Raw genomic sequence first — 21,508 nt, 5'->3', positions numbered from 1 at the left:
CTACAGTAATCAGTGCCTGCTTAATATCAATAAATTTGCTTACCATAAATAAAGAAACCAATCTGTCATTTTGTGATTGACCTAATTTACCTCTTATGGCATGAACATGAACAAACCCTTTTCAAAATTTGTGATCTCTTCCCACTTACGGTGAGCTTCTTGCATTTTTAGGAGATGATGACTTGTGACCACTGTCCCCACAAATTGACAGAGTGTTATCAAGCCACACTATTTTAATTGGTGTTTGATGTTAAAAAGGTAGGATCTTGTGGTACCAATAGGCAACAAGTTTTTTAATAGAAAATGTACAATGAGATTAATTCTTTTAAGATAAAATTGATGTGGGTGCCATTGTGCCGATGGGCTTGGCACTTCCATAATCTGCATGCAGTCAGCCAGTAAATTAGAATGTAGAAGTCGGGCTCTTTCATCACGAGCCTTGGTGGTGGTTTAACGGCCATGATTAGGGAAAAAAAAATTGATGGGTACAAAGCAAGGTTACAGATGTAAAAAGTTTTTCTATGTAGAAACCAAAATGTAATTTTATCTGCTGAAACCTCAATCAACCTAAATTTGTAGGGACTGAAGTGGGGGTTCAGAATGGCAGCTTCAAAGATGGTAATGGCTTCTCTCACGGCCATTCGGCCTCTAAGTTGCGCCGCCTCAGCCTCTTATCCTGGGCGTTTGGCCCCTCACCCACCGGACCTTATCAAATGGGTCCGCCGGGAAGGTGGGTTCGTTCACGAGGCCGTGAAGATAGCTCAAGACACTTCCTTTGGTCTTGGACTCGTGGCTTCTGAGGAAATTCCAAAAGGGTCTGAGCTTGTTGTTCTTCCCGAGCACGTACCTTTGAGATTTGGCCCTCTTGAATCGGACGGCGGAGATGGGACTGACGCTGTTCTTGCTAATTTGGCTCGCCAAGTTCCCGGTAAGTGTTATGCTTTGTGGTTAATGGGTGCTATTTTTCGGTTTGGTTTTGTTCGAAAAGCAGTGAAGGTTGAACCTTTTGATGTATTAATATCATTTCCAGGGGATTTGAATGTTTAGTTAGCTGTGTTTCACTACTGCAGCACATGATATTCTGTGTTTATCTCACGAAATTAGCAGTAACTAGTGTCACTATGTTATCGGAATGTTTTGTCAGTTCTGAATGAGCTCTTTAATGGGAATGGCTTCTTGTATGAAGCTTTTTTAGGCCTGCTAGAGGTGATCAAAACCTTACCAGTTACCACTATATAGTAGTATATACTATAGGTTTTCTCTATTTTGCATAGTTTAGTAACTTAAAGTTTTGTACATTAGGCTGTACTGAGTTTTGAATATGAATAAATTGGACACTGGAAGCATTTGGCAGACGAGCTGTGGGCAATGAAATTGGGTTTGAAGCTTCTGCAAGAACGAGCCAGAGTTGGATCCTTCTGGTGGCCATACATTAGCAACCTCCCTGAAGCGTTTAACGTACCTATCTTCTTCCCTGGGGAGGACATAAAGAATTTGCAGTATGCCCCAGTTCTTTACCAGGTATGTTATCCGACAACATAAAATTTAAGGAAGAGAATCACACACTCTAAGTTGGCTCCTTAATTTGAAAATGTAGGGATTTCGACAAATCTAACACCTTTGTATACATCGAAGTTCAACAACCTTGATTTGAACAACATGCAACATAGCTCATTTGAGACTCTTATCTTGATAATTATGTCAATTCCACAGAAAGGTTTAATTTACTAGTGATTTCTTGTTCCAGGTAAACAAGAGATGCAGATTTCTTCTTGAATTTGAACTAGAAGTCAGACGTGCTCTTGAAGATAACAAACCAAGTGATCACCCTTTTGGTGGCCAAGCTGTGGGTGCATCAGCCCTTGGATGGGCCATGTCAGCAGTTTCTTCTCGGGCATTCCGTTTATATGGTAAAAAGCTTGCAGATGGGATCTATGATGATGTCCCCATGATGCTTCCTCTTATCGATATGTGCAACCATAGTTTCAAGCCAAATGCGCGAATACTTCAAGACCAAGATGACAGGAACAAGAAGATGCTAGTAAAGGTTTCATTTTTTTTCAATTTATTCTCAAAGTCTCCAAATCATTAAAATTAAGGAAAAGAACATTAGTTACAGTTCTGTTTTCTCAATTAAGATTCTTCCATTCCAGGTTGTGGCCGAAACAGAGATCAAACAGAACGATTGCTTAGAACTCAACTATGGAGGTTTGAACAATGATCTTTTCCTACTGGATTATGGATTTGTGGTACCTTCAAACCCCTACGATTGTATTGAGCTGAAATATGATGGAGCATTTTTGGATGCTGCGAGTTTGGCTGCTGGAGTATCATCACCCAACTTTTCTGCACCAGCTCCATGGCAGAAAGAAATATTATGCCAGCTAAATTTAGACGGGGAGGCTCCTTTTCTCAAGGTTTCTGCTTCCTGAAAACATCTTGTCGCTATTATCTTGCTTCATAATTTCTTTAATCAATGAATTTTCACTATTGGTTGTATCAAAGCTTTATATATCCCTACTTGAAAATTTCTCATATTTCAGATTGATGATGTTAAATTGTTTATTGCACTAAAACTATCTAGCACTTCCTTCTTTACAATGTGTGGCATTCATTGTAACATTTAAACATTTCTTTTGTTTTGCCTGATAGGTATGCTTAGGGGGTTCAGAGTTGGTTGAGGGACGACTGTTGGCAGCCTTGAGAGTTGTTCTTGCCAGTGACGTAGAAGCAGTGCAGAAGCATGATTTAAATACACTTAAATCCATATCAGTTGAAGCGCCCCTTGGTATTGCAAATGAGGTAGCTGCTTTTCGCACCATTATTGCACTATGTGTGATTGCACTCGGACACTTCCCAACCAAAATCATGGAGGATGAATCCTTGTTACAAAAGGGTGTTTCAGATTCTACCGAGTTGGCTATCCAGTTCAGAATTCAGAAGAAAAGTGTCATTATAGATGTGATGAGAGATCTCACAAGGAGGGTGAAGTTACTTTCATCGAAAGAAACAGCCACTGCTCAAGGCTAAATTGTGATGGAATCGGAATCTAGAATCATTCTAAATTTAGAATGTTTGCTCACAACTCTCTTATAATGTTTATGATGTTTGTTTTGCCTCGTTATTATGATTTATATTGCTCTTTAATAATATGAGTAGCATGTTTCTGAAATACAGCCTCCATAGCATTAATTCACTAGTCTTTCTTTTCTTTAATCGTGTATCAAACTGAATAAAATCAATCGACTCTTTTGGAGAATATGATATATAGTTAACACTATAATTTTGTTCTTGCTATGAATACAGCTAATGATGTTAGGAGGAGAAGTGAGTTGTGGATGGACCTTTTCACTCATTAGGATGGCCTGGTGTTGATCAGAAACTTCTTCAGCTGTTCTTTTATTTATTTTTATTCAAGTACTACGACTGAATTTGATCATGGAACAAAAGAAGTAGAAAGGGCATTTTTTCTTCAAACCATGAATTTACCAATTGAAGTATGCCTGAACACGTCAGCTAATTAAAAACATCTTCAGGGGAATTTGGTCACTGGAGATTTAGTTCATCCATTCATTATTATACGTATTATACACATCAATACCCAAAAAACAAATTGAAAAGGACTCGGTCCGTGAAAAGGATGTTCTGAACTTGGAAATTTCCCAAGATATTTACTTGGAGATAAAATATATTCTCAGATAAACTAGGCATGGTATAAGAGCATCGTTATTATGACAAAGCAGAAGACATTGATTCCCAGTTTCCCACAAATTGGTTAATTTCTATGTATGATTTTGTGAATATGCATGATGAACACAGAGAAAGAGAGAAACAGAGAGAGATAGAGTCTAATGGTAAAAGTATAACACAAATATGATATATGATCATCCTAACTGCAAAACCAAACCAGAAAAGATGAGTACATAAAAGTATTAAGATTTATTTCACTATGTCCCTCTGAGTTTCCCACTGTACACAAACCAAAATAGAACCCCAAACAACCAAGCACCAACACTCTGGTCGGACAGAAGCTATAAGGAAACAAAGAGAACTAGAGAAGCATAAACTTTTAAACCGCTGCCAATCCGAGGGGCGAACGAGACCGCTGCCCGTTAATCTCCCGGAGAAGCAAACGTCTCATCTCTGCCGGCGGCTCCATAGACAGAGAAGGGTGCTTGATTTTCTCGAACTCTTGCTTGATCCTCATGACTTGCATATGAACAGGAACTACGTTGTAACCCTCCTGTCCTTCCATGTTGTTGTTGATGCTGATGTTCTTGTGCTCCATATGATCCTGTTCTTCTTCTTGTTTATGTCTCTGTTTCAGTGTTTCCTTGAAGAGAGTTATGAACGTCGATTGAAGACTATATATACTCGAACGAGGAAACGAGAAGGACACTATTTCTTCGTGAACAGTGAGAAAGGAAGAGAAGGTATATAAGCAAAGGGTTGGAGGTTAAGTTTTGATTTCGATTAGAGACGACTCTTAGGCGTGCAAATACAATTTTTCTACCCAAACTAGCCCTTTCTTGTTACAGTCAAAATGACCATCATGTTCATCATGTCCAAGTATTCGGTTCAGTTGGCCATTTGGTTTATATTATTACTTCATTGGTGGAGAGAGGGTCAAAGCGTCTTTGTTTTCTTAGGCGTGTACATGGATGGGTCACCAACTTTAGGTTTAAACCAATTTGATTAATGGGGTTTAGTCCAGGCACATAGTGCTTAATTGGAGTCTGCAGGTTTTGGTCAAAGAACAATTAGCAAGTCCTAGAAAGAGGATAGGTCGGTCATTTGAGGCAGCCACCTGCATGCCTTATTTACTAGGAATTTCTTAGTTGACTGGGTAAGGTATGGATCTCAATGACTCAATATAAACATGCGCCAAATGTCTTTGGTTCAGACTCGCTTTGCGTTCCGACCCAATAAAAAGATAAAATAACGAGGACTTGCTTGAATTCTATGTCGTATTAAGAGCAGTGATTTTGGCTGCTATGGATAAGGTGAAGTCCACAAGGAAATTCTGGTATGAAAACTTGTAGATGGTTCTTTTCTTTTCAATACGACTGGCATGGTGACATGGTCATAATTTTGGTTATCCGTCTTATCTCGGTTACTGAAAGTGAAACTAGGGCAAAGTTTGGAGCTTTATCCAGGCCTGTGTCATGCATGATTCAATTGAGGAAGAATATGACGAATATGTGTCTAACATCTGGTGCCCTAAAAGATATAGAAGGCTAATTATGTCATCGACTTTGTTTTTGAAAAAATTTAAGTTGTAAGGTAAGTTAAAATCCTGTATGATTGTTCTTTAATTTAGAGAAATTTAAAGTTTCATTACATTACATGTTTCGAAACATTATACTAATTTTCATTCCGAGTTTCTTAGCACTTTCAACTTCCCCCGTTATTATCTGAAAACTGTTCGGAAGTGATAGGGAAAGCACTGCGTGCATGTCAACTGTGGAATCGACATGGTGGATCGACATCGTCTACAGAGGCAAAGAAGTCTAGGGAACTATCAAGTACGGTTTTGGCCAAGTGTACTGAGCAGGTCCAGAAAGAGTAGGTGACGTTGCACTTTGTGATTTGTATGCCACTTTGGTTTCGGAGACGCGTGGCATCCATCCTTAATTCAAGAATACCAAACGATAAAAATGGGTTTTGCAGCTAGCAAAAGGGGTCTCACCCGGATGATAACAACCAAACTAAAATGAATTAAAGTCACATCAAACAACTACAACACTATACATAACTAAAACCTACACGATCTAAATCTCAAGTGTAAATCATAAGTTATAATTAGTTAACTACCACCAGAAACCAAAGCTACGCCATTATTAAAGATTTCATTTGACTTACTGATCATATTGACCAATAAAAATGTACAATGGCGTTTTTGAACCTAATAAGCAGCTATTGGGGCTTCATTTATGACGACCTTCATACAAGTCATTGCGCCACTAAAATGAGCATTAGCTCATGCGGAGCAACTCAAAACTAAATCACGTATGAGTCTGGTCCATCTATGTGTTCCAATTATCTTGCACCTTGTGTTTCTTTTGATGGATATATTGCATGGTACGGTGTTCTTGCGTTGGAACAATTTGGTTGGCTTTCAAGTTTTGGCAGCAAATCTCGTGACTTCTTGTTTGGCTTTTTACCCGCCACAAGCTTTTACCTCTCCTTCAAAGGGTTTGCAACTGGGCTGGATGCTTGTAGGGCTTATTTCATTTTAGGTTTCTTATGTTTTGGTAATGTGTTGCCCACTTCTGGGTCTTTGTCTCTAATAATTTGAAGGATAAACGACCCAAAGTGGTGGGTTGTATTAACTATTAAAACAAGCATCAGCCCATTTGAAGCATGGACTACTTTCACTTAAAACCCATAATATGATTTAAGACTAACGAGCTGCACAGGCCCAACATAGAAACTTCATATTTTCTAGGCAAAATACGGGTTATTTTTTTCGAAGAACTACAAACCAACCAACTACTAAAATACTCTCCTCAACCAAATAAATAAATAAATAAATAAAACTAAATAGATGAGCCTCTCGGACATCCGTAATTAAGCCATCCGTGCGACTTTTTTTCCTTTGGAAAGTAGTGCCAAATCAATGATGTAAATATTACTAGCAAGTAGCAAATAGTTTAGTAGTTCACTGACCCTTACGTATTATTTTAATTTTATTTAACATTAATGATTTTGATTCACTAGTCAAGTAAGATATGCTCAATAATACATGCATGTGAGTTGTTGGATATATTAATGATGAACAAGTCTTTGCATGTTATGGAGTCAAGGAACTTCATTATAGCCATGAAGACTAGAAAACTGCCTCATAACATACGCGGGCCGCGACCAAAGAGTGAAAACCGAACTCTTATGATAAGTGAAATGTAAAATTATTCGTCTTATTTATTGTTATGTGTATTTTAAATTTTAATTATGTAAAATAATCATTTATTGATATAATTAAGTAGCGATCTAAATACACACGAAAAAGATGATATTGTTTGTTCCAGCCGTCCGATTTTCTTGGAGGCCGGCGATCATCGATATTGTGCTACGATCCAAACCAGATACTCATGGAAAACCCTACTCATACTATTCAATTCGATATAATAAACAAATAGACATGTTCCACCTCTTTTTCCACGCACACTTTATAAAATTGAAACTATATAGTAATGTATAATCTCTATTCGAAGCTAAAATATGCAATGCATTTACTCGTCGGGAAGTTTCCCATGTGACCTATGCTACTAGATGAGGGGGCAAATAGTTATGTTTAACATTGGACTTTTCCTTGGCACGCTAAATCTAAAATCAATATTGACATGCCCTATCTATTTAGCGCCACACCTAACAAAAGTTCAATGAAACCCAACTCCCAACTGTCTTGCAACTAGACCACTATGTTAATCTTCAGTTAGCATCTCAAAATACAAACAAAGTAAAGGGGGTTATGCTGATGTTTTGGTGGCTAAAGCGATTACTATTCGAGAAAAATTCCGTCGAACTATTTCTCGAGGTCTCAAGTATGTTCGCGTGGCTAGAACTCTAATCAAGTGTATGACGTTCATATCCCTTGGTGCCTAAGTTTCTCATTCGAGACGTCTTCGTGATAGCATCATTAGACGACATGTCATTTTCAAGCATATTTTGAGAGGCGAACCTCGAGAATTCTGTTTTGGACAACTCTTTGTCATCATCTGCTGCTTTTTATTTTAGTCAATTACATTTTAGTATACGTTTTGAAGATTTTTCGTTGTCCTCTTAGTATTTGTTAAGGTAATTAAACATATATTGTACGTTATGCAATTGTCCTACTACTCTTTGTACCATGGTTACAATTAGGTAATAGTATTATCCTATTATCTTTGTCATGACAAAGAAAACCACCTTGTAGGTGTTATATATATGCACTCGAAAACAAATATTGACCTATGTAATAGTGAGGACAAAAGGGAATCACAATCCACAATAGAAATGATGAGAAAAGTTTCCCCTAGCCCCAACTGCTCCACTATTTATAATTGAGGAACTTGGAAGAGTCTATTAAGTCGTTCTATATATGTTTTGTGTGATTACTGATTAATATGTATTTGGAGATGAACAAAGCAAGGGGACAAAACAGAGACCAAATAATTCTTAGGGAGTGGGCGGGCATGCACATATTTTCCACTCCATGTGAGTCCGACCATTTCAAACCTTAGACTTGCTAGTCTCACTTTAAAGGCGACATAATTTATTTTGTTTTGGATATGCATATATTGATATTGTTATCTTCATACTTTTTAATTACTTCTTCAAATAGGAAGCTAGCTAGTAGTTGTTAGATGATTAAAGACATTTGATAATGACTTGGGGAGGTTAAAATCACCAATCAACAATCCAAGTGGAGATATAAATTTTAATTTGTTTATGTGTCAATTCAAAATAGAACATAAGATAACCACGTGGTGTGGTGTGTTGGTCGAATGGCCTAGTCTGGAACCCACAGGTCTAGCGTTCGAATCCCAGCTCCATCCCGTGGCCAGCAGATTTGAGGGACCCTTTGGGTTCGTGCGTCTGCGGTGCAGTGGATTAGTCTGGCTTTACCAGGCTTTCGCCGCAATGTCGGTGCAGGTGTCCTGGCGCTGGGATACCACTGCATGGGTGTGTGAGTTACTAACAACTAACCTGATAAAAAAAAAAAAAATAGAACATAAGATGAAAACATTTATGGCAAGTCTCAACCATTTAGATTGATTCATTCAACTTGGTGACATTTTCTCTAAATCTCTAAATGATGGCTCGCTTAAGTTCTGATATCTCGTCCTCATCAATAAAAAAGAAAACTCAGAACGCTCTGCTCTCAAATACGTGGATATGCTTTGGATTATTGCATATATCATTATGATTTGTTTGTTCCTGAAAATCTTTTATCACCTAGACTTCGGACTTGTCATAAAGTACATTGAATGCTTCACATAAATATTATGTAGATAAGTCTTTAAAGAACTTTTCTTAGTCAAGTATATAAATTATTGGACTAAATTCAGTTTAGTCCCTCAAACTTTAGGCCAAACATCAGTTTGGTCCCTCATGTTTTTTTTTTAATCAAACTCATCCCTGATCTCCCAAATTGCATCAACCTCATCCAAAATTTGAATTTGACTCCGAAGATGACGTCATGCGCTGAGTTGGAGCCGACAAGGAGGTCCCACATTTCTGATTTTGAACCCACAAGAAGGGCAAAATGGACATTTCAAATTTAATCTAATTTCTAATTTTTTTTTCTCTTATTTTCTCTTTCTTCTGCCTCGCACTCAAATCTGAAACCTCCTCCTCTCTCTCTCTCTCTACTCTCTCTCTCATTCCCAGCCACCATGAACATCTCCTCACAAGCTAAACAGATCTAACACAAACAATCAACCAAAACCAGACAATCGAAAGAAAAGGCAATCCAAAAATCTAAGCAAAAATGAAATCAAAGAAAGCATAAGATCTCGACGGATCACAGAAAATGAGAAACCTCAGAGGGCGGAGAATATGATGGCGTTTAGTGGAGTAACTCGGCGAGACTGCTGCGCGGACCAAGGAGAACGACCTTGTCGAGGCCATTAACGAACTCGACGCTGTGAGGAGGAGTGGTAATCGCCCTTAACGAACTTGACCCGGCAGGCGATTCGGTATGCGGATGGAGGAGTTAGAGGACTTGGAATCGAAATTGGAATTGGAATTGGAATGGGAAGGAGAGAGAGAGAGAGAGAGAGAGAGAGAGTGGATGATGGTCGGCCGCATTAGTCGATCCCACGGTGTTGCAGGGGCGTTGAAGAAGGAAGGCCCGAAATTAAACATGACAATCGAGAAGATTGATGGCTTTAAATTGTGGCTTTGATCTACCAAACATTTTAAATTCCAGTTGGGATTGGTTGCATATGTAGTTCATTTAAAGCATTCTATTGCAGGTGTGAATTCAAATCACATTTCAATTTTGCATGAATAATTTTGGTTTTGGTGGATTGGTTGACTAAGGTTGAGTTATGTTGGGTTGAAGGAATATCTAAATCTTGTTATTAATTTATGGTTTGGTGTATCCTCAGTAGATAAGGCCGGTGTTCCATCTGTATATCATTCTTGTAGCCTGGGTTGGGATAAATTTTGCAACATTTGATTTGATTATCTCAATAACAGAGTGATTGTAAAAGATAAAAGAGCTGGTCCATTGAAGCTTTAGGAAAGAGTTCAAAAGAAGTCCACCACCAAATTTGGTACATGCATTTTTTACCAGAATTCATGGTGGCCGGCCAGTGTTCATGGTGGTTGGGAATGAGAGAGAGAGTAGAGCGAGAGAGAGAGGAGGTTTCAGATTTGAGTGCGAGGCAGAAGAAAGAGAAAATAAGAGAAAAAAAATTAGAAATTAGATTAAATTTGAAATGTCCATTTTGCCCTTCTTGTGGGTTCAAAATCAGAAATGTGGGACCTCCTTGTCGGCTCCAACTCAGCGCATGACGTCATCTTTGGAGTCAAATTCAAAGTTTGGACAAGGTTGATGCAATTTGGGAGATCAGGGATGAGTTTGATTAAAAAAAAAGATAAGGGACCAAACTGATGTTTGACCTAAAGTTTAAGGGACTAAACTGAATTTAGTCCTAGATTATTCTATAGTCCTTATTGGATGACCTTTTTTCTCTAGTTGATTACACTACTTCGTCCACAGATTCGGATTCATTGTTTGTTTTAACTATTATCAGAAATTGAAAATGCCGAAAAAATGTATCTCAAGATTGAACTATAGACCAAATATGTGAGTACTAACATTTCTAGTGAAAAATTTGAATTGAAAATCATGAATAGTGTTGGAAAAAAAAGTCACATAAATCTATAATATTCATGTATGTTTATTTTCGGTAAGAGAAAATATTTTAAATAAACAATAAAAAAACTACAAAAGCCTTTAGAGCACTTTCTCAAATTCTCTCTTTCCAAAAGGTACATTATATGTTTCATTTATTGAAAATGCTGTCACGCATGCAAGAATTGCAATATGATCGTTCAGTGCATCAATTATAAGTTTTGAGTCATTCTCCACTCAAGTATGGTCACTCTACGGTCGACACTTTTGACAAGTGCTCTATTTTGTCTAGTTTATTGTATTTCAAAGAATTAAAATTGGTTTTTAACCATAAAAGGTAACAACCTAAAGTTAAACACCTTTTCCTCTTCAATAAAAAGAAAAAGAAAAGAAAAAAAAAAACCCTAGCTAGGGCAGCGCTATGTGTGCCGCCACCAAACCAAACAACCAAAGCGACCTCCGTCGCTACTCTGTTGATCCCAAACCCAGCAACATGTCCAACATTGATGCTGTAACCTCGTCCTTTGCTGCATCACTTGCGCTTGCTAGCAGTGATGTCGTAGATGTCTCAAGAGCCTCGAGTGGAATCCAGCGACGTGCCAAGCAATCTCTGTTGGCACATCCTCTAGTGAAGAAACCGGCTGCTTTGAATGATCTGAAACGTTTTTTCCGGCGAGTATGGGTCCTTGACAAAGGTTTCAAGATTCAAGAGCGGGCTCCAAACCGTTTTGTCCTGGAATTTGATTTGCGCAAGGATCGTAGCAAGGTTTTAAAGGGTGGACCATGGCGTTTTAACCAGGCTCCGGTTGTGCTTCAGGAGTATGATGGCATCAAGGCTATTGAAGAGGTTGATCTGACTGTCCTCTTCTTCTGGGTTCAACTTAGTAATATTCCGCCATTGTTTGAGGAGCCTGACATGATCAGAGGTATCGCTTTCTGTGGCTGGTAAGTATCTTGAGTTGGATGATAAACTCTTTGCAAATACGGGTAAGGTTAGGGTTCATGTGGCACATGATATTTCGAAACCTTTTTTCCTCAAGAAAACCCTAAAACTGGCACCTGGAGTTGAGGTTGAAATTTCATATTTTTTTGAAAACCTGGTAGGCAAGTGTGATCATTGCAATTTGATTTATCATGAGGGAGACTATTGCCTTTTGCTTGGTAGTCATGCCACAACAGGTATAAGACGAAGCACTGGAGAACAGAGGAAGGATTTGGTTGGTCCTTCTCTAGGGTTTGCAGCTAACACTTTTGTAGATGGAACCTTTCGTTTTCAGGGTGTGCAGACACCTATTTTGCCATCTATCTACAGGTCCTTATTCCAGCCCAAGGAAGTTTCTAAAGCACGCAAACATATCATACTGCGTGACAGAGTCCTAAGTGCCACAGAAATGGAGAAGGAGGTGCACCAACCTTTAGCGTTGGCAGTAATTGCAGCTCTGAACATGGAGGTCTCATCTTCTGAACTTATCGCTCCAAGTGAAGGCATGGAATTTGATAAGAAGGTAGGATCTGCAAGAAATAGCCTGAAGGCCTCTAAGGATGCAGAACCAGCTGTACCGGTTGAAGCAGAGAACAAGGAGTGTAGGGGTGACAAGCGTCACCTCCCCCCCTCTCCTTCAAAGTCTCCCCAAAAACTAAAGATTTTGCTACCGGAATTATTCAAACCGTTGCTGCCAGATATCCAGGCAAAGAAACAAAAACTGCCTATGTTTACAAGTAAGTTCTCTGCCCGATCTTTGGGTATGGTTGAAGCTCCTGGGAATATTTTAGTGCCTAAAGATGTGATGCACACAAGCTCTGGCACAAAGAAGAAAAGAGGAAGGCCTCTGGGAGCAACGAATAAAAATCCTCCAAAGTCAAAGAAGGTTGCGGATGCGCAAGAGACTTGTTTTGCTTATCTCTCCAAACCTCCTAGCCCAACTGTTAAGGGCAAGGAGAAAATTTAAATTCTGTTTTTTATTTCTAAACTTTGCCTAATTGCTATGTATTGCTTTTCATAGTTATTAGGCTCGCTTTTGAATAAGTGAGCATTGGTTGTCTAATGGGTGGTGCTAGCATACCACGTCCTAAACTTGTCTAAAGATGGCAAGGGAATGTATGCATCCGTGTCATTCTGGCTTGAGTTGAATGAAATGATTGATTTGGTTCAAAAAACGAAAAAAAAAAAGAAAAAAAAAACACCTTTTCCTCTTTGCCATGAAGTAATGAGTTACGCTGATCCTAATCATTAATCACCATTAGCTTTTCCTAGTAGGACCCACGTCACCCACCCTTTGTTTAAGTTTTTTCATTTCTTTTAGAAGTCAAGAAATATAAACCACACCAACAAAAAAAAAAGAAAACATGCAAAGGCACGCCCATAATTCATACACGTGAGCATGTTCTCGTTCTCCAAAAGTCAACTTGTCAGCCAACCCAGTTACGTCGCGCCACGTGGACTCAACCAATAACGAATGGTTGTTGTGGGAAACGACAGAGAAACCCCTCGAGCAGAAGGCGACGTGAATGGGTCCCAATTTCTTCTTCCCTGTCCTCTAATCAAATTCTGACACATGTAAGCAACATAATAACAGCCATCTAAAAGAACTGTGCTTGAAGAAGAAGGAAACAAAAACAAACAAACAGGATTTTGGTTTTGGATTCGATTCAATCTGCTTGCCGTACGTCATAGTTTTGATCGTCTGGGGTGGATCAATTTGCTTTTGGCGATTTCTGTTGTGGTTGGATTCATTTCAATCTCCAGCCTGGACCTGGATAGAATTTCGTCTTCTTTTTGGGGTGGGTCGATCAATTTTCATACAATTTGGTCAGTTTGATTTGATTAATCATTAATCTGATTGGGGTTTTATCAAAGGATGAACCCATACTGAAAAGGTTTAGCGTAGATCTGCAGCTCTCTTTAGCAACCTGCTCCAGTTTCTGATTCTATGGCATTTACCGATGACACAAACCCTCTCACCAAATTTGTCTTCTATTCTGATTTCATGCCTCTCTAACGTTGGCATGAGAGGTAAGAACTGGGATGTTTTTGTTTTTTTGGAAGTTTTGTATATAGGCATAACGGAATTAGACGTCTGTTAGCTGAGACACATGTCAACATACAAATGGAGAGACAGGAATTTGGGGACAGAGCTCCGACTTCCTTCCTAACGAGGAAAACTAATTATTACTATTTTTTTTTCTTTTAAAATAGCAATGTCAATCTATTAATAATAAAACTATGTAACAATATATCACGATTGAGAGTTACGTCAATATTGAGTCATGTTCGGCCACTCTAAAACAATTTCATCTATTCTAGCATGAAGCACTAGTAACCAAAATAATGTTAAGGTTTAAGACCAAAGTTCATCCCAACTTATTCATAAAACCCTAGAACCACCCTATACAAAGGGGGCTTTTTCGGAATTATTGCTAGCGGAATCCATTGCCGTATCCTCCTCCGTTGTATCAATTACAGGCTTCTCACTTATGCAAAGCCTGAGCTCAAGAACAGCAACAACAACAGGGGCCCAAACTCTAGCTTTCTTTTCTTGAGTGAAGAGATTGTAAAGAAAATAGACGCATTGTTGTTTCATTTTATTCATTTTCAGAGGTCTAGTTTTATTTACTTTGGGCATAATCCTAAAAGGTGGGTGTGTCAGGAATGTCCTCTGTAGTGTACTCTTTTTAGGGGTGTGCTTAGTTGTGTACTTTAAGTAATGGCTCTTTTTGACGGCCCTTTAGGGGCGGGTCATTATTGTGCTGCTTGCTGAATATCATTCATCTTTCATTTTTTCAACTAAAAAAAAAAATTTATATGCGGTAAAAGATTAATTTTAATTGGTCCTAGTTATATAATTTTTGTTTGCCGCTTATATTATCATGTGTAGTTGTTGTTATTCTATCCAATCTGACTATTACGTAACCTTATTTCGGAACATCACTCTTGTAATCCGAATTATACACAAATTTAATATTAGTTAGTCTACTTGTCGCGATTATATGGATGTCGACATTATTATTATTATTTTTCTTTTCTTTTGAGGAGAGATTATTCAGAGCACCGCCGTGCACTTGCACCAACATAAATGAATGGTTAGATTGCATTAAATACACTTTTTGTTTATTAAAAATAAAGTTGATAATAAATATCAAGGGTTGAGATTATTTTATAAGGGTTGGGTCACTTGCACCGTCAGTGCATAGAATAATTTCCATATTTTGAGGAATTTAATATTGACAATGTCGCATAATAATCCGTCACTACGAAACGGCAGGTCCCAACACCTTAATATAGAAATTAGGAAACCACGTCGTTTTATTATTTCGATGCGGCATCCATGATTCCATGAACGCTTCTTTTCTATATATAACCAAGTCTGGTGTCTTTGTGCCAGCCCATCCTTCATCTCTATGCCCCTAAACTTGAACTTACCACAGAGACCTCTACCCAACTTTGGATATTTTTCCGCGTTAACCCGCAACATTCAGTTACTCGTTGTTTTGGGATTTAGATTGTAAGTTGTAACAGAAACAAAGGCGTCTGGCCCTTAAATCCCTCGTTTAAAAGGGAACCTTTCTTTTGCCAAAGGGTTTCACTTGCAAATTTTGCAATTGCGAAGGCTTAGTTAGGAAGAAGTAGAAGAAGAAGAAAGAGATATGGCTTGTTTAGTTGCTCGAACGGGAAGGGAGTTGCAGAGGTACAACATGGGCCGCCGACAAGTCGTAGGGTGAAGGCTCGGTCTTTTTCTTTGTTTTCATTTGAGCTTTTCTTGACAATTGACATGGCGGTTTTGTTCTTTTCTTGTTCATCATGGGTCCCTATCAGATTGTACCCCATGTTCCCCATTCATGTTCTTTTTATCATTTGCCATTTTATCTCATATCTCATGCACAAATAATCGAAAGTTTTGCTCTGAATTACATTTCGAAGCAATGGTAGAAGTTTTCGTAATGAATCAAAAACTGAATTTTCATTGAATTAATCTTGCAGGTGCATACCTTATAGATACAAAAATGGCATTGATGGTACCGTGGGCAATGAATTGGAGTTCCTTGTGATTACTTCACAGAAAGGCAATGCATTCATGTTCCCTAAGGTATACAATTGATGCATCTCAAATGTTATACCCCTTTTTTTTTCTTCATATTTTTGTTTTGTTTAATAACTTTAATTGGATTAAGAATTGCTTCTACATTTAGCTTTGCATTTAAATTCAACAATGGTTGTTGTTGTTATTTTTTTTTTTTTAGGGTGGTTGGGAACTTGATGAATCTGTAGAAGAAGCTGCTTCACGAGAGTCTCTAGAAGAAGCAGGTGTTCTTGGAAATGTTGAGGTTGGTATTTTGTTTTTCTTTATTCTTTTGATTGAGAGGGGCAGAGTCCTCGAACTATTTTCTGAAATGTGGAGATAAATACTCTACCACCGAATTAATAAAAGGTATTAACAACAAACAAGGTGAAGATTAAAAGAATCTTAAGAGCATAATGGCCAAGATTTTGACCGGAATGTAAATTTGATGGCAGTGTCAGTTGGGACAATGGAGTTTCATGAGCAAAAGCCATGACACATATTATGAAGGCTACATGTTCCCATTGTTTGTCAAGGAGCAACTGGATCTCTGGCCAGAGAAGAACGTACGACAACGCATTTGGGTATGTCTTTGATCTGTGTTGATTTGTGTTAAGGATTTGAAGTCTTGCGCTTAAAATATATCATGTTATGCATATCTGCATGTATATTCTCTACAAAAACGTGTTGTAAATCGTTATTTGTATATATACAGATGACTGCTGCCAAAGCTAGAGAAGCTTGTCAACATTGGTGGATGAAGGAAGCCTTGGACATTTTGGTCGAGCGGCTTACCTCAGAACAGAAACAAAAGGATGAAGAAGTCTAGTATCGGGTTGTTCTTTGAGCTAAGTAACAGAGATCAACCCCTATTGTTTTGTACATAATCGACACTTGCTTAGAGAATCAAGCCAAAAGGAGAGAGAAAAAAAAGAAGAAATGACAGTACTGCTTAGAGATGTTTCCAGTCAACCAGAAAAACTGGTTGTAGAGTAAACTTCAGGCATACACAAGTGTAAAGCAACCTGTAGTTTATAGTTTGTTGCTGTCGTTGATATTTAGTACTGTTGCCCCTTTTTGTAATTCTCATCTCTTCTGATGAGAAAGCAAATTGGTGGTGTTGGGAGAAGTAGAAGAAAAAAATCTGATGTTATTTGTATATTTATTTCTCTTCCTGAATTCAGGGCATGGATTTTGTTTGAAATAATCGATTAACTATTGGCTCAGACACATCAAACACTGTAAAATGAGAATTCATAACTCGTGTAGAACCAAGCTCACTATGAACGTCAGCAAAAACCCAAAATAGGATTGGAAAAGCTTACAGTAAACAGGAATCTTGAACCCGAACAGAGCATATTGTTGAAATCCATATCTATATTTCACATGATTCACATGCCAACGTGACATGATAGCAAATGCAAGCAGCTGATTTATGTTGCCAGTGTGAGAGAGGAGTAATATCAAACTACTAGCCTGCTACTTATGGAATAGAGAAAATCCCAGATAATGAAGTACAATTCCAACTACAAATTAAAGATATTGATATCATCCAGTGGATCTTTCTGCTCCTGCAATCACTATAATTCCTTCTAAAGCTGAGCTTAAGTACAAAAAGATCATCTTCCAAGTCAAGTAACTGTTCTTTGATCATGTTCAAGACCTAGCCTAGTTTCCAATGAGCTTTTGGGTCAGATTTTCCTATTTTGATTGGGAAGGTTGCCAACACCCTCCATTAAATGGTTTTTTTCTTTCTAGTCGACTTTTGCTTTGGAACTACTTGGACTACTTGTTTCCAACTTCATGCTTTCCGTGAAAACTGCCAATTCCTCGTCTTCCTGAGTTGGAGAAGTACTCCACGGGCTACTATTCCAGAATGGTACTAGATCCTCTTTGGACGTACTTCCACTACTTGTCTCCGACTCCATGCTTTCCATGGAAGCTGCCAATGCGAGTAGTTCCTTCTCTTCTTCTTTAGTTACGAAATTATTCTTGGGGCTTCTCTCCAAGTATGGTACTAGATCCTACAGCAAACATTAATCTTTAGTGAAAACTTGATCTTAATTACATATGTTGAAAGGTCTGTTAGGCTGGCCCTGAACAATTAAGTGAGAAATAACCTTATATATCATGGTACAGGTCTGAAATATAAATTCCATCACAGAGGGTAAGTTACCTCCACAAAATCATTCCGATGAACCATTCCATTCCATGAACACATTGCTTCACCAGTCATGGGGTCAATGAGGAGTACTATGGTTCTTGAGTCCAACCAGTACTTTCTGGCAACCATCTTACCTTCAGGTGTATCAAAATACTCCTATAAACATAAAATCATTACCAATTATATTCAAGAATACATATACAATTAATAGAAAACAAAATTGCAAACTCAATCTAAATTTGAGTTGGTAGAAATAACAAGCACTGGGAAATAGTAAAACGAACATCAAAGGACCACTTACGTGCCAAAAGATAAAATTGGTACTAATGATCTCAGAGACAGCTTCTTCAGCCCAGATGTGTTGATTATGCTTCACAGAGGAAAATAGATACACCAAAGTGAGTCCTAGTGGAAATTAGAATGTAAAGAAACTGATAAACATAAAGTAAGACACTAGACCACAGATTAATGAAATGATAGTACCATATGTGAGCTGAAATTATCCACACATTGCATGTTCACCAGGAGCCATTTGTCTTGATTACAAGCAGTATCCAATGCCTGCAATATTAGTTATAGAATAATTTCAATTTCATTTTCTCAGTAACCATTGGACTTATACAGTAAACACATTATGCCGCAATGAGAAAGATAAAATCAAAGATGAGCATTACCTCATCAAAGGTACTCTGGAAGAGTAGCTTAGAGGGAGGGAGATACAAGGAAGCAGGATTATTTCGAGACTTCTCATCTATAGTGGATGTATCATGGTGGTCAGATGTTTCCCATGCAAGATGTTTTTCTTCCCTTTGCTCATCAGTCCATTCTGGACCCCGACTTTTCTCATCATTACACTTTGGCTTCGACATGAACTTGGTTAAACGGTTGATGTGCGTTCGCGCACAACCAGATGAGGATAGAGCGGCCATTATTGGTGTAGTCTTAGAAGTACCAAACGATCCACAATCACTTTTTGGACTAACAAACATAAGAAAAAAATCAATTAAAAACTATTAAAGTAAGAAATTTGGTTAAAAAGAAAAGCATACACATATACTGAAGTACAACAACCTGACAATCAAGAGGATGGTCTATGTAAAGTGCAAATTAGTGACAGAAAGGATTAGATGATGGTTACCATGTCAAGAAGAGAATAGCTGGATTTCCAGGTGAGGAAGATTCAGCTTCTATTATTTTAACAGGAGAACCAGCTTTAGCAAGATCATCAGGGTTGGTAGCTGATAAAATTTGCACCTTGTCAAGACCAACTTCCCTCTTAATAAAGTCCAAATTCTGTAGAAGCACTCTAATCTCTCTAAATGGCAGCTTCAAGTCTAAGGCTTGAGCCCCAAATTTAACCCCCTCATTCTGCTTCAACTCATCTTTGTTTTGTCCATAATCTGTATGCAATCCCTCTGTAGCAAAAGTAAGAGTATCACATGCCTCATTAACGTATATAAGAGCTTCTAAGTTTTGGCTTTCTTCTGTCAAACTAGATGTAGCTGGAGCAGTACCCTTCTTATTTCTCTCAATTTCAATCTGCTTCTTCATTGAATCAATTAAGTCTTTCAAATACTTATTGGCACTCTGGAGGGTTGAATCATCTGAAGCATCAGCCACAGGCCAGTCTGCATTCACCACAAAGTCTATCTTGTACAAAAGATCCCTCCAGACATATTCCGCATAGTGTGGACAGATTGGAGTTATAAGACATGTCTGCACATCCATAAAACGCCACACTAAGTCACGGTTCATTGCATTTGTACCACCACATGAACTCTTGTACCGATTTCTGGCATCTTGAAGCTCAAAAATAGAATTCAGGGCTTCTCGAAACTGGTCAGCCTCGTATTGCTGCTTGGTCCTGTTCAAAGCAATGTTTAGCTCATTGGCAAACACCTTGTCTGCGAAAGTAGAAGGGGGACCACATCTCAAACAAGAATCAAAATCTGCAGCCAAAAATTCTTCATGCCATGATATCTCTTCAGTGAATTTTAGGATGGCAGTAGTTGCAGTATCAAATACAGATTCTGCAATGCTCTGTAGAAAGTTGATTTTCGCCTCATCAACAGTACCATCACAAACATACGCCAAAGCAAATCGCATGACATCAACAGGAAAAGCTGGTAGATATGCAGACTGGTCTAGCTTGGAGAGTGAGAATGGATTTCCCATAAAGCTATCAAAGGGGAATTTTCCAAAGAATTTGTCCCCAGGCTTTTCACATTCAGCACTGAAAACTTTCTTGTTTTCCCACCATTCTCGAACTTTAGCCTCAATTTCCAGGAGAAACTCTCTATTGCGCAGTGTGTATGAGCTCGTCTCACCTTCGGCTGCCATTAGATCTGCAATCTTGGTTTTCTGTAGGCCTGAAAGTTGCACTAATGTTACAGAAACTACAAACTACAAGGAACAGTGATTGATTTCCATAAGGCAAATTAACTACTCCATACATAAAATTACAATGAAAGCTTTTTCACAGAGGAGGTAAAAGTAAAACCAAGGAAGGTTCATACACATGACAATGTGACAATCTAGAGGTCAGTCAGTTCTAACAAAAGCTAAATATTTCCTCTACAGCCTTGACCATTATGAAGCTGACAATCACTTTTCATGTTATTCAATGCACCAGCGGCAACGTAAAGTATGGAGAGAGAATCTTCCATATCACACTCTATACACAACTATGCGTCTATCTCTCTCAAACGGTTGTATACAAATCTATAACCGGTAGAGCACGATATTTGTGTTCTCTACTCGCAACACTCCACACTCCACACCACAACACGAGGCCCTAAGACTTGCGAAAATCTAATCCATAACAAATATTAAGTTATCCAAAACAAAATTGATAAGTAGAACCCTGACTTTCTAACTTCCATCTACATTTTGATACTTCTCTCTCTCTCTCTCTCTCAGCCTTACTTTTACCAACAAAAATTTCAATCAAACTAGAAATCAAAACGATATGCATAACCAGATTCATAAGCATATGTACTGCTACAAGAACGAGACTGAAGCACAAACTAACCATAATAGCCCCAAATCGCTTAATTAACCGCAGTAAAACACTGAAAATTACTGAATTACATAGCTACACAGTGATTTCCGTACAAAAGCGAACCTCAGTGAGTACATACATATATACATTCCGGAAGCGTATATGCACAAGTAGAGCCGTAGAGGTATACATACATGAAAATGAAGCAAAGCGAGAGTAAACGAAGCACAGCGAGAGGTTAAGATTAGCACACCTGTGATGGAGTTTCCGATGGAGAAACCGGTCGATTTGAGCTCGGAGATTAGTGAAGTGCGACGAGAGAGAGAGAGTGATATATATGAGGCTTTTGGAAAACGAAGAGACTTGAAAACCTTGCTGTTTAAGTCACGAAATCGGTGTTCGTTTTGGGAAATGGAAGATTAACTGTGGTGTTAAATGAC

The 21,508-nt window shown here is 38.3% G+C and overlaps 4 protein-coding genes across 6 annotated transcripts; 2 read left to right on the top strand and 2 right to left on the bottom strand.

The window, feature by feature from the left end:
- The first annotated feature begins 512 nt into the window (after positions 1-512).
- LOC133710767 (uncharacterized) lies at positions 513-3,172 on the top strand. 2 transcript variants are annotated; one of them, XM_062136899.1, is made up of 5 exons: positions 513-928; positions 1,355-1,521; positions 1,748-2,047; positions 2,154-2,417; positions 2,653-3,172. In XM_062136899.1, exons 1-5 carry the CDS (start codon positions 601-603, stop codon positions 3,028-3,030), a joined length of 1,437 nt encoding a protein of 478 aa, XP_061992883.1. In that variant the 5' UTR covers positions 513-600; the 3' UTR covers positions 3,031-3,172. The 2 variants fall into 2 exon arrangements, with proteins under 2 accessions (XP_061992883.1, XP_061992884.1); XM_062136900.1 differs by having other exon boundaries at positions 746-928; positions 1,345-1,521.
- Positions 3,173-3,849: 677 nt separating this feature from the next.
- Positions 3,850-4,485, bottom strand: LOC133712475 (uncharacterized). Its single transcript, XM_062138580.1, has one exon. The coding sequence runs from the start codon at positions 4,286-4,288 to the stop codon at positions 4,070-4,072; it is 219 nt and encodes a 72-aa protein (XP_061994564.1). The 5' UTR covers positions 4,289-4,485; the 3' UTR covers positions 3,850-4,069.
- Positions 4,486-15,201: 10,716 nt separating this feature from the next.
- Positions 15,202-17,110, top strand: LOC133710536 (nudix hydrolase 17, mitochondrial). 2 transcript variants are annotated; one of them, XM_062136634.1, is made up of 5 exons: positions 15,202-15,531; positions 15,825-15,930; positions 16,085-16,168; positions 16,359-16,487; positions 16,619-17,110. In XM_062136634.1, exons 1-5 carry the CDS (start codon positions 15,491-15,493, stop codon positions 16,730-16,732), a joined length of 474 nt encoding a protein of 157 aa, XP_061992618.1. In that variant the 5' UTR covers positions 15,202-15,490; the 3' UTR covers positions 16,733-17,110. The 2 variants fall into 2 exon arrangements, with proteins under 2 accessions (XP_061992618.1, XP_061992617.1); XM_062136633.1 differs by having other exon boundaries at positions 15,204-15,561.
- Positions 17,111-17,381: 271 nt separating this feature from the next.
- On the bottom strand, positions 17,382-21,434 carry LOC133712491 (leucine--tRNA ligase, cytoplasmic-like). Its single transcript, XM_062138600.1, has 7 exons — positions 21,322-21,434; positions 19,206-20,436; positions 18,742-19,045; positions 18,551-18,628; positions 18,369-18,437; positions 18,080-18,223; positions 17,382-17,927 (listed from the first exon to the last, which is right to left on the bottom strand). Exons 2-7 carry the CDS (start codon positions 20,405-20,407, stop codon positions 17,658-17,660), a joined length of 2,067 nt encoding a protein of 688 aa, XP_061994584.1. The 5' UTR covers positions 20,408-20,436; positions 21,322-21,434; the 3' UTR covers positions 17,382-17,657.
- Between the last annotated feature and the right edge of the window lie 74 nt (positions 21,435-21,508).

Source organism: Rosa rugosa, chromosome 5, assembly GCF_958449725.1.
Source record: "Rosa rugosa chromosome 5, drRosRugo1.1, whole genome shotgun sequence".
Taxonomy (NCBI): domain Eukaryota; kingdom Viridiplantae; phylum Streptophyta; class Magnoliopsida; order Rosales; family Rosaceae; genus Rosa; species Rosa rugosa.
The sequence above is the reverse complement of the archived record's forward strand: the minus strand, read 5'-3'. Positions and strand labels throughout refer to the sequence as shown.

Coding starts and splice junctions, on each gene's coding strand:
- LOC133710767 (XM_062136899.1), top strand. CDS start 601: ATGGCAGCTTCAAAGATGGTAATGGCTTCTCTCACGGCCATTCGGCCT. Junction 929..1,354: donor TTTGGCTCGCCAAGTTCCCG/GTAAGTGTTATG, acceptor AGCATTTGGCAG/ACGAGCTGTGGGCAATGAAA. Junction 2,048..2,153: donor ACAAGAAGATGCTAGTAAAG/GTTTCATTTTTT, acceptor CTTCCATTCCAG/GTTGTGGCCGAAACAGAGAT.
- LOC133712475 (XM_062138580.1), bottom strand. CDS start 4,288: ATGGAGCACAAGAACATCAGCATCAACAACAACATGGAAGGACAGGAG.
- LOC133712491 (XM_062138600.1), bottom strand. CDS start 20,407: ATGGCAGCCGAAGGTGAGACGAGCTCATACACACTGCGCAATAGAGAG. Junction 18,629..18,741: donor TCCAGAGTACCTTTGATGAG/GTAATGCTCATC, acceptor CTAATATTGCAG/GCATTGGATACTGCTTGTAA. Junction 18,438..18,550: donor ATAATTTCAGCTCACATATG/GTACTATCATTT, acceptor TCCTCTGTGAAG/CATAATCAACACATCTGGGC.
- LOC133710536 (XM_062136633.1), top strand. CDS start 15,491: ATGGCTTGTTTAGTTGCTCGAACGGGAAGGGAGTTGCAGAGGTACAAC. Junction 15,931..16,084: donor ATGCATTCATGTTCCCTAAG/GTATACAATTGA, acceptor TTTTTTTTTTAG/GGTGGTTGGGAACTTGATGA. Junction 16,488..16,618: donor ACGTACGACAACGCATTTGG/GTATGTCTTTGA, acceptor GTATATATACAG/ATGACTGCTGCCAAAGCTAG.